At 41.7% G+C, this 17,191-nt stretch overlaps 2 protein-coding genes across 2 annotated transcripts in view; one reads left to right on the top strand and one right to left on the bottom strand.

The window, feature by feature from the left end:
• The window catches only part of cacna2d3a (calcium channel, voltage-dependent, alpha 2/delta subunit 3a), a 136,261-nt gene that overhangs the window by 103,092 nt on the left and 15,978 nt on the right, over window positions 1-17,191 (top strand). The window contains exons 17-28 of the mRNA XM_082518383.1: window positions 1-72; window positions 708-769; window positions 920-987; window positions 2,163-2,208; window positions 2,666-2,763; window positions 2,867-2,960; window positions 3,170-3,265; window positions 3,413-3,534; window positions 4,320-4,397; window positions 16,301-16,362; window positions 16,677-16,721; window positions 16,797-16,859. Of these exons, the coding sequence (XP_082374509.1) occupies window positions 1-72; window positions 708-769; window positions 920-987; window positions 2,163-2,208; window positions 2,666-2,763; window positions 2,867-2,960; window positions 3,170-3,265; window positions 3,413-3,534; window positions 4,320-4,397; window positions 16,301-16,362; window positions 16,677-16,721; window positions 16,797-16,859 (906 nt within the window). The remainder of the gene's footprint in view (window positions 73-707; window positions 770-919; window positions 988-2,162; window positions 2,209-2,665; window positions 2,764-2,866; window positions 2,961-3,169; window positions 3,266-3,412; window positions 3,535-4,319; window positions 4,398-16,300; window positions 16,363-16,676; window positions 16,722-16,796; window positions 16,860-17,191) is intronic.
• Window positions 6,651-12,711, bottom strand: lrtm1 (leucine rich repeats and transmembrane domains 1). Its single transcript, XM_082518403.1, has 4 exons — window positions 12,010-12,711; window positions 10,020-10,404; window positions 9,723-9,928; window positions 6,651-7,981 (listed from the first exon to the last, which is right to left on the bottom strand). Exons 1-4 carry the CDS (start codon window positions 12,044-12,046, stop codon window positions 7,470-7,472), a joined length of 1,140 nt encoding a protein of 379 aa, XP_082374529.1. The 5' UTR covers window positions 12,047-12,711; the 3' UTR covers window positions 6,651-7,469.

The raw sequence follows: 17,191 nt of genomic DNA, 5'->3' as shown, positions 1-17,191 counted from the left end.
CTAAGAAATGCAATGGTCAACAGGAAGACGGGGATCTTCTCAATGGAGGTGAAGAAGAGTGTAGACAAAGGGGTGAGAAATGCAAAGTTCAGAAATAAAACAACAAAACGCACAAACAACGCACTTGTTTGTCCTAAAGGCTGAGCGAGAGAAAATACTTACCAGCAAGCATTCACTCTGCTAAGGGCTTGTTACAGCTGGCTCAGTGATGTACAGGACTGACTTGGGGATTTTGTTTCTGATTTGGTTTGCTGTGCATGCACTGGTGTGTGTCTCTCTGCGTGTGAGCCCCTTATCTCCACAAAGCACATGTTGCTGAATACGGGGAAACAGCAGCCCGTTGATTCTGCTTTACTTCCTGCCTGTCAGAGAGAGAGAAAGGTGTGTGTAGATATGTGTGAATGTGTTAAATGTGTGTTCGCACATATTAAAGAGCGATTTGCATTAGGCTGATTATTATACAGACATCCACACACACACATACACACACACATTATTATTATTATTATTGTATATCTATATTTATATAGAGAGACAGAGACGCTCACAAGAGACTCTTTATGAATGTACTGATGTCCATCTGCAGCTAAGGACTGCCCAACAGAAGCTTGTACTACTTGCACCACTAGATGGCGCTAGATTGCAAGAAATGATATCAGACAGCACCGCCTGGCGTTTAACGCAGCCTCTATATTCACCTCTTTCAGAAACGTGTGCTGATTTTGCACAATGATTACTACTACACAGACATCAAAGGGACTCCTTTCAGGTAAGAAGTCTGAAGACTTCCTTAAGCTAACGAAGCTGAATTTTCCGGTGGTTAATCTGTAAACGACAACAGATTTTTAGGAAATATGTTTTGTTTGTTTTGTTTTAGGGGTTTTTGTTTATTTTTGTTTGTTTTGTTTGTTTGTTTTAGTCTAGGGGTTGCTCTTTCCAGAGGCCATGGGAAGTTTTTCTTCAGGGGGAACGTGACAGTAGAGGAAGGTAGGAAATCAGCCTTTTTGCTTTCTGACTCATTTCTGTGTTGTTGTTGTTTTTATTTTTGTTTTCCTACTTTTCTCTCCCTCGCACTCTCTCGATCCCTCTTCTTCTTCTAAGGGCCTTTGTTTTTCTGTTTCTCATTAAACAAGCACTCAGCAAGTAGTTTAGTTTAGTTTGTAAATGCTTCTCTGAGCACTACATGAAATGCAGCATCACAGAGAGCTTTTTAGTATTATAATAATACTTTTCTATTATTTTGTTGTATAAAAACACAAAAACACAATCACAAAATGCACTTTCTAAAGTTATTTTAGGACAAAAATGTTTAATAAAAATATATTTGGATATCATTTTCTAGGAATGCATGGTATAAAAGTCTCTTTGCAGAATGATTAGTCAGAACCAATAAAACGGCCTGTTTTTAAAAACAATAACAAGAAGAAATACTTTTCCATCCTCGGTGATATTTGTGCAGAAAAAGCTGGATTCTGACATTAACTATGCCCGTTCAAATCTTATGATTATTGTATTAAGGGATTAATATTACACGAAGGTTAAAATAACATTTGATGTTGTGACTGGATGAAGTTGACATTAGATAATCTGATTAAATCAGTAAACATTCATCATGTTTTATAAACTGTGTTGGGTATGTAAAGTCTTCTAACTTCTCCTCTTTGGCCCAACGTAACCAGTTCCTCTTCAAACCTGTAGACACTTTTTGTCTAGTCTTTCTCTTCATGTAGTGATTTAAAAAGCCACAACTTCACAGGAAGTTAAATATTCCCCTTTGCGGCTCCTTAGGTGTGTTGTGCGTCCTTCTCCTGACAGTGTTGTATGTCTGCTCCTGCTTGTGTGTTTCTCCACGTGCATGCATGTCTGTTTTCACGTCAGTCCCCATGCATGTTAATATTCATGCGGTGGTGGTGGTGTGTGTGTCTGTCTGTGTGTTTCTCTAAACATGTCCATCACACAGAGCGCTCAGAGCATGACTTGGCTCTTCCTGATCTAATCAGAGCTGTCACATCCATTCAAAAAACACATTTTTCATCCCCCGGTGTGTGTTTAAGTGTGCGCAGTGGAGATGTAGATGCCTAGCCCTATTATTATGACTTCATATTGAGTGTTTTTGCGTATTTGTTTTGAACCAAATAGTTTTCACGTTTTCTTTTTTACAGGACTTCATGACTTGGAGCATCCTGATGTAGCCCTGGCAGACGAATGGTAAGAGTATATTCCCGCCGCTGTTTTATCCCCGTCCCTTACTCAAAGGACATCTTTATTGGGCTAAATCCTAAAATACTGCCAAATCATAAAAATAAATCAAAGTTAGGTTTGATGTCAGCTGAAATACAACAGCTCTACAACAGTTTTTGGGATCTGCAGAACTTTGACTTGATTGTTTGTGTCACTTGATGACTTGTGGTCTCCAGGCTTGGGAACCAACATCTAAACACATTACAATAAATGCTTTTCAAACTAATGCTTGTAAATGAAAAGAAGTGTCTTCCTTCTACCTCAGGTTTTATTCACTGGAGATGCTTTGCAATCCAAAAGCAACTGAAAGCAACTGGATTATGTGACCAAAACTAAAGCGATTACAGTTTTAAGAAAGGAACTGATCTGAAGTTGGTTGTGACTCTAACAAACGCTCATATTTTTCTCTCTTGTCATGTTACAGGACATACTGCAACACAGATGAGCACCCAGAGCACCGCTACCTGAGTCAGATAGAGGCAATTAAACTGTACCTCAGTGGGCACGAACCCCACTTATATTGTTAGTTATGCTCATTTACAGCCCCCATATTTTATATGTTATTAGCAAGTTAATGAACAAGCTTCACGTGTGGAAATGTGCCTTTTTGCCTTTGTCCTGTTAGGTGACAAGGAGCTGATTCAGGAAGTTCTCTTTGATGCAGTGGTGACCGCTCCATTGGAAGCCTACTGGACCAGCCTTGTGCTTAATAAGTCAGAGTATGTCACCTTATTACCCTTTAAAATAAAAGGAAAGTGAAATGATGTTGTTATTTATGTTGGATTTTATTCCTCTTTGAAATAGAAAATACCATAATATGGAGCATATATTTGCACAGCTAAAATGTTAATAATTTAGCACAGTTACTGATTTCTTTGGCTTAAAATGAATTCACAACAGCCGGATATTCATTTGTCACATGATACAGGAATTCTGATAAAGGAGTGGAGATAGCTTACCTGGGCACGAGAACAGGCCTGTCCAGGATTAACCTGTTTGTGGTGCCAGATGAACTTACAAGCAAGTACGTTTTCTGACTGCACGCATACAGTGTGTGCGCATGAACACGGCCTGATGTTTGTGTTGACTTTAGTGTTGTTTACGATTCCAGTTTGTATATTTGGTGTGTCGTGTGCGTCATTTGTATTCTCTGTTTCCCGTCTGCTTTAAGAGACTTTCTGACAGCTGAAGACCGAGAGGGGGTGTTCAATGCCGACCACTTTCCCCTGTGGTACAAGAGAGCGGCAGAACAAGTTCCTGGTACCTTTGTTTACTCTCTGCCTTTTAACACAGGTTAGTCGTGACTTTCATTTGGATGGTGATGATGTTGTCTCTGTGTTTGAGGAAACATCGGTACCGTTAAATCCTCATTATAGTGAACTGACGACACTGGAACCCACGAGTTAAAAAACACAGTCATTATATTTTCTAAAGAAGCTTATATTTTGTAAACTAATTGAATACACTAATGTGGTTTTAAAAGGACCCTTTGAAATGTTCTCTGTCCCTCTTTCACCCATTTTTGGCTGTTTTCTCTGGCCGTGCATCTGTACCTCCCCTTCCTCTCTTATTAATTCTGGGCTGTGTTCTTGTGGATCGCACTGATTGCTGTGGCTTGAAATAAGATACATTAGGAAGAGGTTCAGCCCTTTCCATAGTGACTTGCCCAGAACACAAATACAGACGCACACAGAGTCACAAAAAGACCCACATACACACAAGCCCCTCGCGCATATTCAGTGTAACTGTTTCTCTAAGAAAAGGGTTTCTCCTCCAGACGCAGAATGTGCTCTCATCTGTTCTCAGCCTCAGGGTTTCCATTAGTGCCAGCTAATACAAGTGATCTGAAAGCCTCTTATTTACTCGCCGGACTTGCCTTGGATGCACTCTTCCTCTCAGGACTGTGGTAGTTAGCTGCAGCCATAAATAGGGCTCTGTGGTATCTATGATCAGCGTTCCTCTCTCCAATCTCCCTGTGGTCAGTTCAGAAATAATATAAGGAATTATGATATGACTGATATGTGAACTCTGCGTGTCTTTGTCGTTTGTATTTGTGTGTGCTTTTGTGTGCGTTTCAGGGTCGGAGAACAAGAGTGTTGTTTTGGCCAGTACTGCTATTCAGCTTTTGGATGAGAGGAAATCACCAATAGCTGCAGGTAAGCGAGCACGCAAGTGTGTCTTCCTGTATTTTTGTTTTACACCCACTCACCTATACGCACATCCACATCCACAGAACCTTACACGGCTTCATTTTCCCCAGTTTACACTTGTCTCCCCACACCTCTCTTCCACTTTGAGGTGAAACACTCCCTGCCCATGTCTGTGTGTTTACCCCTGCATTTTACAATAGATTGTTACATCCTTTAGTAATTATGCTTAATTACTGCATATCAGTGGAACACTGCTTCAAATTAAAGCTGAAAGTCTGCATGTAAGTGCCTTTCGTGCATTTTTTTCTTATGCCTCTGTGTCTGTTTAAAGCATATTGCAGCCTAGATGATTTCTTTGTGGCCTGCCTCATCTCACATCCTGGTGACTCAGAAGCCCCACAATGTAACGCCCATACAGTGCAACTTGGTGCAGTCAGAAAGTTCATGGCTCTTGTTGAGTTACCATTATCTCAGTTACAGAGGAAAAGAATAAATGGAAGGAGGGGAAAAGGGGGAGGAGGACAGACATGCAGGCATACATATGGTTTCTCTGTCACTAGGTTATATTTGTTTATAATCTAACTCTCCCCAAAGCCACAGGAAGAGTCAGTGTTACAGTGAGTATAGGTCAGTTGAGTTATGAAAGTTTTGTGATGGTTTATTCGTAGTAATTGGTATAGATGATCCTGCTTCCTCACTGTTTTTAACATTTAGATTAGAGTTTTAAATCAATGAATTGTTCTAGTCACATATAGTGAAGCACACTTGTGAAGTACAGCCATCCTTTCCACTGGCGAAAATATACACAAAGGACCAAAGACTAAGGATCTGTGTCCACGCTCTCGTCAACACATGACGACCAGCTTCGTGCCAGTGGAGAAATCCCAGAACACGGTTTGATGTGGAGAGAAACACGAGGGAAGTCTTTCGGGCTAGCAGTGATAAAATAAGAGACCAAATAAAAGGGCAGTGGGAGAGAAAATTATTTCACGGTGCCTGGATGCGCTGACATGAAAGCAGTGCAACGTGGGTATTCTTGGCCAGGGGGAAACCACTGGAGCAGAAGGACAGAGATGGGAGAGTCTGTGCGCTGCCACGGCGCACGCAGACACACAAGCATGCACACATGCATGCACACAGCGTATGCATCAGGTTTCCAGCAGAATGCTACACAAGCAGCCCACAGTTTACACCAGCCCACAGGATTATTTGACCCTGATGACTTGATCACTGTAGTTTTAAGATAACAACATTCTCTCAAATCCTACTCAGCAGCAATGCAAATGACTAGTCAGCATCAAGACTTTTAGAAGACCTTATTGTTGGAGTGGGTGCTGATGTACGGCACTGATGATCACGTTTGTCAGAGCAGCAGGGGGTGTCTGTGCGGATGATTTTATATAAGAGAGTCAGATGGGAGGAGAGATGTAGGCTAGAATGCAAATTGAGCGTAGGGCGGTTAGGGCCAGTTTTCACTGCACTGCGCTCCACTGAGCTGTGGACTTGTGAATACGCGAACACGCTAACTTAACAGGACAGGCTGATGACATCACATACCACTGGCCCTGCAGACATCGAGTCACAATTTTAATATGTGCATACATAGGCACGCATTTGTATTCCAGTCCGCTTGCGTGTGGATCAGTGTTTGTGGTCACATCCCAAGACACGTGCAGTGAGTCTCCTACCCTGATATACACAAAACCATGAAAGTCACGGCATTTAAACCAAAAGCATTTCTGCACGTTCGTCTGTCTCACTGCACTGAGTAATCGAAACTCTCCAAAAATCGATAATAATAGTTTTTTCTAATAGACACAGGAAAAATATATTTTCATATTTTCTGTTTCTTCTCGAGACATTTTGCTTGTAATAAAATAAAAGATGCAAAAAATATAATGTCAAATGTGCATCTCCCGATGTTTCCCTCAGAAGTCCCAAATTGTTACAGATATGCCATCGTTTCAGCGGATCATTAAGCTGACATGGGCAAAGACATCCACACAGATAGCCCTCATTTCACTGTAACTGTAACTACTGTCGGAGGCATTTTCGCCTGAGGGTCTTACACTGTCTTACAGAACAGTGTATTGAGTTGTGTTACTGTTTTCTTCTGATTTAGACATTAAAATAATGTTTTTATATGTATAAATAATATTTCACGAGTTGATTTCTCTCCAGCATGAGCAAATCTCCCCAGATTTCCCCTCCTTAAACAATATTTTAAGGACCTTATCAAATTAACTGGCAGTATACTGATCAGGTAAAACGCTTCCCTTTATTATATATAATACATATTGTAGGACATGACTACCATCAGCATAAAATCACAAACAGGACTGTTCTCAAAACCTGTAGTTCTAAAACTTAGTGTGTGTGTGTGTGTGCAGCGTGACGATAATTCAGACTCACAAAGTGAAGAGAAAAACAACAAGGCTGAATCCGAGTTGTGTTGTTGTTTTAGTTTGTTTCATTATTGCTTCAGCGAATTTCTCATTTTTAACGTCACAAACGGAAAAATATCCTTTAAGAAAACACTTCCTCCTCAAACCTGTGTCACATTATTAGGCACAGACGCATCTGTAATATGTGCGTACAGTACAGTACGCTTTCACACACGCTCAGTCACAGATAAAAACACAACCTCGTTCACATACACTCACATCAGTGATGCGACAGGACTGACAGCAGCTGCCTACTATGAGTTATCAAAATTACGAATAACAACCAAACGACAACCAAACTCTAAAGTCCATTTTTTAAATACAAGAGCGTCACGATTATACCTACAAGTACACAGTTATAAATATATCAGTGATATGCTTTTCTTAGACAAAACGAATGTTGGAATTCTTTGGCCTGTCCTTCAAACCCGCATACAGCAGAAGACACTCTTCTGATCAGTGCATAGATACCTGTGGAGTTTAGCTACCCAAGTCTCAGAAATGAGGTGAACATACTCGCAAATAAATAATCTCTCGCGCACATACATGCACAAGCACACGCGTGGCACATCCGCAGACAATTAGGTTAAAGGGTTGAGGCCCAGGTTTTAAGTCTCGGGGTAGTTGTCGTCTCCTAGGCGATGGCGTTCTCCAGTGGTTCCTTCTCATCTGCTGTGGCGTGATCTGCACCCTGCGCTGCCGCTAGTTCCTCATTCTTCTTTAACTCCCGCTGATATTTGGCCATGATAGCGGCGTAGGCGCATCCGTACACCGCGGCAGCCAGCATCATCAGACACACGATCCCACACACTACACCGGTGATGATCACTGTGGCAATAGCGTGCCGCAGGTTGACGGGCCGTGGCTTCTGCTTAGTTTCGCACTCTGCCATGCCACCTCCACCTCCACCACCAAATCCCTCCCCCATCGCCATGGGGACGTGGAGAGCATGGCTAGAAGGATGAGCGTGGTTGCCATGGGTGTGACTTTGTAGTAGTCTCTCAGACTCAAGGTGGTGTATGTTGGCAAATAGGTAATGGTAGCTTGTAGTCATACAGACATGGAAGAGCTGGTAAGGGATCTTCTGCAGGTCTCTGTCCTTCATTTCTTCTGGTTGGGAGCAAAGCACTTCATCCACCACTCCACCTGGGGTCAGAGTTTAATAGTTAGAAATGACCAACACTGAGTTTTGAAGGTTGTGTCAGTTGTTCATAACTTAATCACCAAGTATCCTTTGCAGCAGCTTACAGAGAAAACCTCAGTCATACTCATCAGCTAAGCTTGCACTAGCTCATTTATATTTGTGTTTTTAGTCTAGTATATATTACTGTAAACGGCCACATTAGCAAGTGTTATGTGATTAAAAGAAGTTGGATCACTAGAGCTGAGTAACATGGGTCAACTGCCTTCTGTATGTACCATAAATCACTTTAGGACCTGCGTCCACATATGTGGACGTCACATTTTGGGTTATTTAGATCAAAATACTCAATTTTTATCTACAAGGGCCTGATATCCACTTACGAGGACATTATCCTGCTACTGTTCTATCAACATTTTACACGAATATCCTCATATGTGGCTCTCATTTTTCATAAAAACAAAAATAAGGTTAAAAAAAATCTGGTAATTCTTTGTTTTTACATTCATCGGGCGCCAATGTGCCCAAATATCAAAGAGAAATTCAAAATGCTGCCGAGGAAGAGTTCGGGTCTTAGGAGGCTAATATTCATCGCTCTGTTTTCTTGTAAAGCATGCTCTGTCACACACTGTGACTCTGCTTGTGTTATTAACCACTGGTTTTCTGTTAAGCATGCATTATTGTATCTGGATTCGTTGTTCTGTTTTGTAGTAATTAGAATTTTCAGCCTGTAAGATGAAAGCTGTGTCAGGGTGACATAGGCATGTAGGCGTGCCAGCCAGCTCCATGCACGCCCGGCTTTCATTATACAGTGGTAATTTTGCTATCTAATGCATGCTGGATTTAGTTTTGCGTGGAAAATAATGTGTTTCACAGTAACAAAGAACTCTTAATCTTCACTGTGTAGCTGAAGACCACAGTTATAAGAGCTGCAGTGCACCGTGTTCAGTAGATTCTCAAGCGGACTGATTTAATATTTTAAAAACTAAAAAAACAATTAACTATCATTAACTCGTTCCCCATACAGATGACATTTGATGAGCTCCCCTGTAATCATGAGTACCCCCAGTAAATAAATAAATAAATATATATATATATATATATATATATATATATATATATAGTTTCCAGGTTTTTCAAAGGGCAACTGCATTGGCCGAGGTGCAAAATCAGGCATTTTCCTCTATAATTAGTCTGAGATATGATGCAACCTGCTCAAAGATCAGAGTACAACTTTAAGTTTTAATACATACAAAGCAACGCTCAGCTTGTCTGCAAGCTTCTTTGCAACCTCCTTTCACATCACATCCTCCTTTCATGCTTTGTCTGATCTGTTGTCATTGATGCTTCGTCTGTTCTATGCAGGCGTCTTGCTGCTAAGTTGTGCCAGAGCAGAGATACTGTATACAGATATACATTATTGCAGCTGGAAATGACCATCTCTGTATTAACAGTTAACGCTGATAGTCTCTTCAATGAAAAATTCTCAGCAGGATATTCATTTGGAGACATTTTTATGCTGAAATCCCACATTTTTATAAAGTTCTGTTCTTCTTTTTAAGAATATTCACTTGTTGCATCCTGACCTCTGGCTTGCTGTAGATTTATTCCCATGCATTTCTTGTACTGCTGTGATTAAATATTACAATCAGCACTTTGCCCAGCAAGAAAGGCGTTGTTATGGATGAACCTTGGAAATGTTATGGAAGTTTCCCAGTCGCTGCCTAGAGCTGATAGTGGTCTGACCTTTAAAGAGGTAGGTCTCCAGCCAGAGTTTGAGGCCTATAAGTTGGCAGTCACACCTCCAGGGGTTGCTGCGTAGTGCAAGGCTGTCCAGGTGTGTCAGGGCCTCCAACAGGGAACGATCTAATCGTGTCAGCCTGTTGTGTGCTAGCCCCAGGTGGCTGAGGTTCCTCAAACTGTCCCCCATGGCTCCCGGCAAACCCCACAGGCTGGTGAAAGGGAAACGAAACAAAATAAAATGAGAGTCATGCGAAATCAAATCAGGGAACATAACTTTTTTTTCTAGCATCAAGGTCTAACCTGTTGTGTGAGAGGTCAAGGTGTGAAAGTGAGCGGATAGGTCCAAGCAGCCGCTTGTCGAGCTCCCTCAGGTTGTTGTGAGCCAGGCTGAGTCGCTGCAGCATTCTCAGCCCAAGCAGAGCAGTCGGCGAAATTGTTGTTATAGAGTTATTAGATATATCGAGAATGCGAACAAGGGGTATTTCCCTGAAAGCCATTGATCCAAGCCCCCTGATGCGATTATCTTGAAGGTATAATTCCTGGGTGTCTGGATGCAGTCGTCGCGGGATGTCATACAGTCCTCGACCCCGGCAGTCTACTGCTTTGGTGTTGCTGTTGCAGCTACACTCCTTCGGACAGGCATGTGACAAAGACAGGAGTGAGAGGACAGCACACACCAGTATCGCTGTGGAAACAAAGGGACGCATTAGTGGATCAGACGTGTAAAAGTGGAATATTTGCAGCTGCATGTCAGAAATGAAGGTGCACTGTAACCCTTCATTCTGCAGCTTTCAAACGTGTTCAATAATATCCTGCAGTACTGTTACATAATTGCAATTGATTCACACCACAGTGTTACAGTCTAGTCTCCATGTAAATAAAACGGCGTTCGATGATTTGCAGTTTATTTTGTCGCTATATTTTCTGTAGTATATAATAACAGAAATAACTTATTTTAATCTGGGGAAAACAAAATACAGGATTGTGTCATTTTTGGCTTGAATATGTAACTTTTTTCTTTGCTTTTTTTGCATTGTTTTTTTGTATAATAAACAAGAAAGTAAACTTCTGCTAATATGCCAACTCCCACCTCCCACCCCCTTAGACAGGGGCCTTTGGTGACTTTGCCAAAGCCGCATAACCCCTCACCCACACACAAATCCATACGCAGCACATATTAGGTGTCTGATTCCCTTTGAGATAACTTCATGTCCATTCCTTCTGGAACATTACAGCAGTATTTATAGCTTGGCTTGACTAGCTCGAGGCTCAATGAAATGAAGCTCTGACCCAAGCCTGTAAATGTAGCTAGCTCACAAGTCACAAACATATCTGGTGAATAGATGGACATGCTGCATCGCATCTGTTTTCATCGGAACAGAAGCTCCATGTTCCTCTGATCAAATATTTTTATAAATTATGTCTTTACCCTGCAGGAGCTCTTAGGCAACACTCTGCAGCTAACAACACAATAAATAACCAACCACAAAGAACGTTAACATGAATTAGGTAGCAAAAAATAATAATTTAAAACATTCTGCAGTTTGCACCAGAATGACTTTATCTCACCGCTACATTCTTTAAATAAACCACATTTTAACGCAGTCTTCTATTTTCTAACATGCAGTTAAAAGCATCATTTGATCTCTGTTTAGCTGGTGGACTTCTCGGATTACGTTGTACAAGTGTGGAGATATCCAGGCGCAGGTGCTCTAATGTCAGGTGTTTGTTTGGTACAGTGGCTCTTGGCGGTGTTGCCTTTGCAGCTTTTATTTGACTTGCCCCAAACAAAGCGCATCATAACATGGCTGGGTTGAGATTTAATACAGTGCAACGACCTGTGATAATTGCATCCTCGTTACTGAAATGACTGTCCATATGCAAGAATGAATTCAGTCACGTGATCACAAACGGTCCTGCTTACAGGGAACATACAAGCATGAGCACGGCAGCGGCTCAGTGGAGCTCTTTGACAGCATTTGTGGAACGAGATCAACAAAACAGAGAGGCACTTTGCTCTGATGTGTCCCTCCAGCCCAAAGCACCTACAAAGAAGTTTTTCATGACAAACACAACCTGCAGCAAGCATCGTTTTAAGTTGTCCTGGTACCAACATAAATAGCTACAAGAAATGTAGAGTTTTTATTCAAAAGCTTTCGTAAGCAACCCTTTTCCAATAGTCAGGGAGCAGTTTACATAATATTCTAGTTTAACAGTCTTTCCATCTACATATACGCACACAGACACACACAAATGCTCTTTATGCTGTTTCCTCTGATGGAGCACCTACCTCTCATTTCTGCCAGTCGTCTTTGGGCCACTTGCATTTACTGGTGTTTCAGTTGAAGATCCATTAGCCGTCAGTAAGGCTGAGATTAGCTTGTCCTGGTAATCATCTGTGCAGGCTGATATGGTCAGCAGGTGAGAAGAGATTTAAGATCAACAGCAGAAACCCGTGTTGCTCTTAAAACCCCCAGCACTGGCAGCAAGGGCATGAAACCCCATCAGATCGGGTGAATTAGAGCACAGAGCTCAGTGCCAGCCGGGCAGCCAGTCTGGGAATCACTGGAGTTAGAAAGCTCTGCCTCTCTCTCCCTGGCTTGCGCTCTCTCTCTCTCCTCTCTTGCTCTTTATCTCTCTCTCCCTGTTGCTCTCCTACCATCTCTCAACCTCTTTTTCTGCCTCTGCCTGTAATTTTCTGCATCCTAATCTTTTACATTTCCTCTTGCTCGTTTATGTTGAATTTCGGCTCTTCAAACCAAATCAACACTTCTGTCTCTCTTCGCTCCCTCGCTCTCCCTGTCCCCAGTTGCATTTGTGAGTGTGATGGTGTGTCATCTCTCAGTGGACAGCTGTGCCTCTCAAATCACAGCACAAACACATTCACTGACATTCACGTTACCTCCTATTTGCTCTGGCAAGAACCGAACTAGACAAAATTAGATCTGGATTGCAGCCTCTGCACAAATATTCAAACACTTCAGCACGCAGCGAACATTGTCAGAGGATGCCCATTGCTGTGGCATGGTTGGATGCTATTATGCATGAGCCGTGGGCAGAAGGGCTGGCAGAACACGCCCCCAGCACAGCAACACAGAATGCACGAATGCACACACACATTAGGATATGTAGCGGTTGCAATATAGTTACATGGATTTTTCTTTTTAATACGCGTGTGTATGTGCGTGTAGATGGATTGACTGTGAAGCTTGTATAAACTCATGGGTGGCTTGAAGGAGAAGCAAAAAATGAGCAAAGGAAGGGATTGGAGAGATTATTATGATAAATATGATTAAGCTTACATGCAGGCTCAGTCCTGCAATACCCTTTGTGGTATTTGCTCTCCTGTCCATCCATATTTACATCCCTTCTTCCCTCTGCTGAAGGGCCTGACAATTATGTCAGTTCTGTCATGTTAAACCTGAGGTCAGTTTGTGTCACCAGTTTATGTTAAATTCATTATTATTGTTCTAAATGACTAAAGGTTTGCTCAGTTAACCTTGAGCGACTACTGCAGGCAAACATAAATCCATGTACTTGCACACACACACACAGACATAAAGACAAATCGACACATTCGCTTGCACACTGGAGTGGTTCTGTACGCCTACACAGGCAAATACATCCTCAAATGTGTGATGACACCTTTGTATTTGCTAAAAGCCCGTATGGTTGATATGCCCAGACAGTCTGCTGTGTTTGTGCTGTAACGTGTGAACGTCTCCTCGAGTTACCTAAAAAGAAACTGACTAGGACGCCACATATTATCACCATGTGATCACGTGATATCCTGTGATGCTTCAGTGCATGTGGAAATAACCTTAAGGGGAAGCTACATAGATGCTATCTGTGCATGATCTCATTCACAAATGTTTGCAATGTAGCCAAAACAGACTTCTGTAGCCATTAAAGGCAGATGGTGTGTATGCCCAAGTGTGTGAATCAGATGAGTTGAGAACTAGGCAACGCAGAAGCTTCAAATTGATTGATAAGGTCCAGCTACTAAAAATCTTGGATGACTTTGAATCTCAGTGACCTTGACCTCAAGGTCAGAGGTCATGTTTTCTGAAAATCTTGCGAATGCGAGGATTTTCAAAATGCTGTCATATTTGCGTCTACTGAAAATCATGGCTGATTTCAAATCTCATGAGGTCAGAGGTTTGAAAATCTTGCGAATGCGATAACTTGAGAATAAGGCGATGCAGGATTTTGAAATTGATACCACAGGGGTGTCTGCTAGGAGGCTGAAACTAGCTGTTTCCAGTATTTCTATATTGCTGAACAGCAGTGAATCAAGTCTAATGCAACAAGAAGACAGGAAGGAGAGGTCAGTTAAGTCTGTCTGCATCCTCCTGTTCTGTTCATCCTCTGACAATTCTGCAGGATGTTGACATGATCCACCCCGTGTGCTGTGGAACTGCTGCTGCATGAATGCACAAACAAATGTGAAAATCACTCCTCTCTCTCTGTTCTGTGTATGCGTGCATGCTTGTTCTAGAGGTGTTTTTTGAGCTGCAGCTGCAATGTGACTCGATGCATGTGCACGCTCAACAAATTCTGGTTATGCACAAGAGCACTAACATTCAGATGCAGTCCTGCACTGATGGACATTTACATTTACGCAATCCTTATTAGACTCCCCAAATACCTGTGGACTTTAAGTCGTTGTCATCTCTCCCTGCCTGGGATTGCACTTATACAAGATTGGTGATCGGATGGATTTAGAGTGGATTTTATGTCTCTTCATGTTTGGACTCATAAACCCAGCTCAGGGCATAAATACCCCCAAGTTCTTAAATCATACTTTAGGAAATTAAATGTTCCCCCATAGTACAGAAAATTCCTGAGCATTAGTGAGACAGATTTGGGCTTTTGTTCTGAGCCAGCTTCCCCGTAGCAGCCAAATCAGTGCACGTTTAACCCCTAATACCATCTCGCACAGAGCAAACTCCTCTGCCATTCATACTGGATTTATGTTAACTTGATTTTCTTTCTGAGGTAACAGACATGCCATCATATTAATGTCTCTATATTAGAAAATAATAACTTTAACTGGCATATACATTCACTAATTTGTCATCTTTTTGTGTTATAAAAACACCTTTACCATTTCTTTTGTTTTATTACTTTTTTCTTTCTTTTTCAGAGAAGATCTTTTTATTGTCTTGATGATGTGGACTCTTCCTGGTTTAGCATCACGTGTGTTTCCAGTGCTGTTGCCCAGCATCTTAAATTAGACTCTTCTCCTGGGTTTTCCATGTGGGTGTAGAAGTGGTGGGCTGCTGAAAGGATCTGGCAAAGCTCATGATGGGATAAGCTGCACCTGTTCCTCTGGGCAAGAGCTAAAACAGGATGCAGTAGCACCCCACTGCACTTAAATATTCACACAAACACATAATTATCCTGAAAGAAATGCAAAGCTAATGTTATCATCTATGAAGGCTTCATGCTTTAAATTAGCATTTTATATTTATTTATATTTATTATCTTGATCCCATCTACACGCTACACTGTGTGTTTCTCTCTGCATAATCAGACAGAAACACAGAAGTGTGCCTAAACTAATTCAGTTTGCCTTGAATGCTACCACTGCACCAGGAGGAGGAGGAGTGAATGAGAATGGTGACTAAATGTGCGTCTGGTGAACTGTAGCGGTGTTTTCGGCCGAGCGTGTTTCACTTCTGCTTCGTTTGGAATGAAATCTGTTACACACTCGGTGTTTGAATGCTGCCTTCTTTAGTATGTACAAATATCCACACTACTTGGACTCAAAACCATCTACACTCGCCAATCCGTGTATCTTTCATACTGTAGTTTAATATCCAGTTTGTTAAATCTATTCAGATGCTCCCTTCTTTTTGATTTAGTTTGCTACCTGATTGCACTGCTTTTGGATAAAGCTCTGTGACATGCTTCTAAAGATTTACAGACCACCTAAAGGATGACAAACCCCCACTGAGAGAACGCTCGTCCTCCTGAGTCTTAATAGCATGAGGTAGAGCGAGAGGAGGACGAGTAGGAGAAGAAGTTAAAGCCTGTGGTAAATGTGTCAGTCTTTCCGTAGTCAACTCCGAAAAAGCTGACGCATTTAATGTCAGCCGGTGTCTTTTTCCAGGCAAGGAATTCTGGTCAGATCTGTGCATTTAAGGACCTGCTGCGATGTGGCTTATGGACGTGAGAGCAGCTCAGTGTAGCAGCTCTGGAAGTGCACGTCAGGATAGCAACAGGGAAGCAGACTGAGGAATGGATTTCATGTGGCCACAGAGAAAGAAGTCTGGTTTAGAGTGATGTGAAATTTTAAGTGTGGTTAGTGGCATCTGCACACATGGTAGACTTACACATTCAGCCTTCCAGAAATACAAGCTGATGCATGTATGGTCCGGGGCGTACTCGCCCTTGTAGCCTGTTTTGTCTGTTTTCGTCATTGGAGGTTAATGAATGATGCGTTCTGATGCTGCGTGTATATTAAGATTCTCTTGTGCCAGCGGGATAACGTTGTGTATAACAGAGATCACAGTGCACTTCCCAACACACAGAACACATGACCTGCTGCTGTCTCTGCGTGACTCTTTCTCTTACAGCTGTGGGCATCCAGATGAAACTGGAGTTTTTTCAGAAGAAATTCTGGACAGCAAGCAGACAGGTACAAATGCATTAACACAGAACCTGCATGTGAAATGCAGAATAACACCTTGCAAGCTCAATATAAAAACTGTAACTAATGTTGTTTATGTTTGTTTATGTTTGAGTTTTGAAAAAATATTTCACATTTGATGAAATAATAACAATTTGAAACTTTACACAAAAGGTCGTCGGTCTGTCCAATTAAATTGACTATCCATTAGTTTTCCTATTCCGCAAGTCTTTAAAGGTTTCCAGTGGCCAAAGGGGATTTATGTTCCCAACCAGCCTGAATATTTGTTGTGACACATGCAAACATCATTTTTCATTTTACAGTGTGCAGCATTAGATGGGAAGTGCTCCATAAGCTGTGATGATGAGGTCAGTTTGTTTTCACGTTCACAGTCAACCCTCCGTGAATCTTCCGACTCTCTAACACATATTTCTCTTTTACAGAATATTAACTGCTACTTAATTGACAACAATGGCTTCATTCTGGTAGCAGAGGACTATACTTTGGTGAGACATGGATGAAAGAGCCTCTTTTTGTCACAGTTATACATTTCATTTTGATTTCACTGCAACCAGAAAATTGAATCCATCGTGTACCTGGTCATCTCCACCTCGGATGTGCGTCCCTGTTCGAAAAACTGTTGCTCAAAAAAATGAAGGGAACACATCATGACAGCATCACAGCAAGTCGGAGATACTTCAGGGCTATCAGTCTGTAAAGAAGGATTAACAACTGTAGATCAGTTTTACCTGGTTTGGTGCAAATGAAAGGTTTTTACAGACAGCAGCCGTGGATCATTGCTCCGACTAATTTCTGTTAATGTGTCCTTGTCACTGTT

Source organism: Aulonocara stuartgranti, assembly GCF_965226115.1.
Source record: "Aulonocara stuartgranti genome assembly, chromosome: 20".
Lineage (NCBI taxonomy): Eukaryota > Metazoa > Chordata > Actinopteri > Cichliformes > Cichlidae > Aulonocara > Aulonocara stuartgranti.
This window is presented reverse-complemented; position numbering and strand designations above follow the sequence as displayed.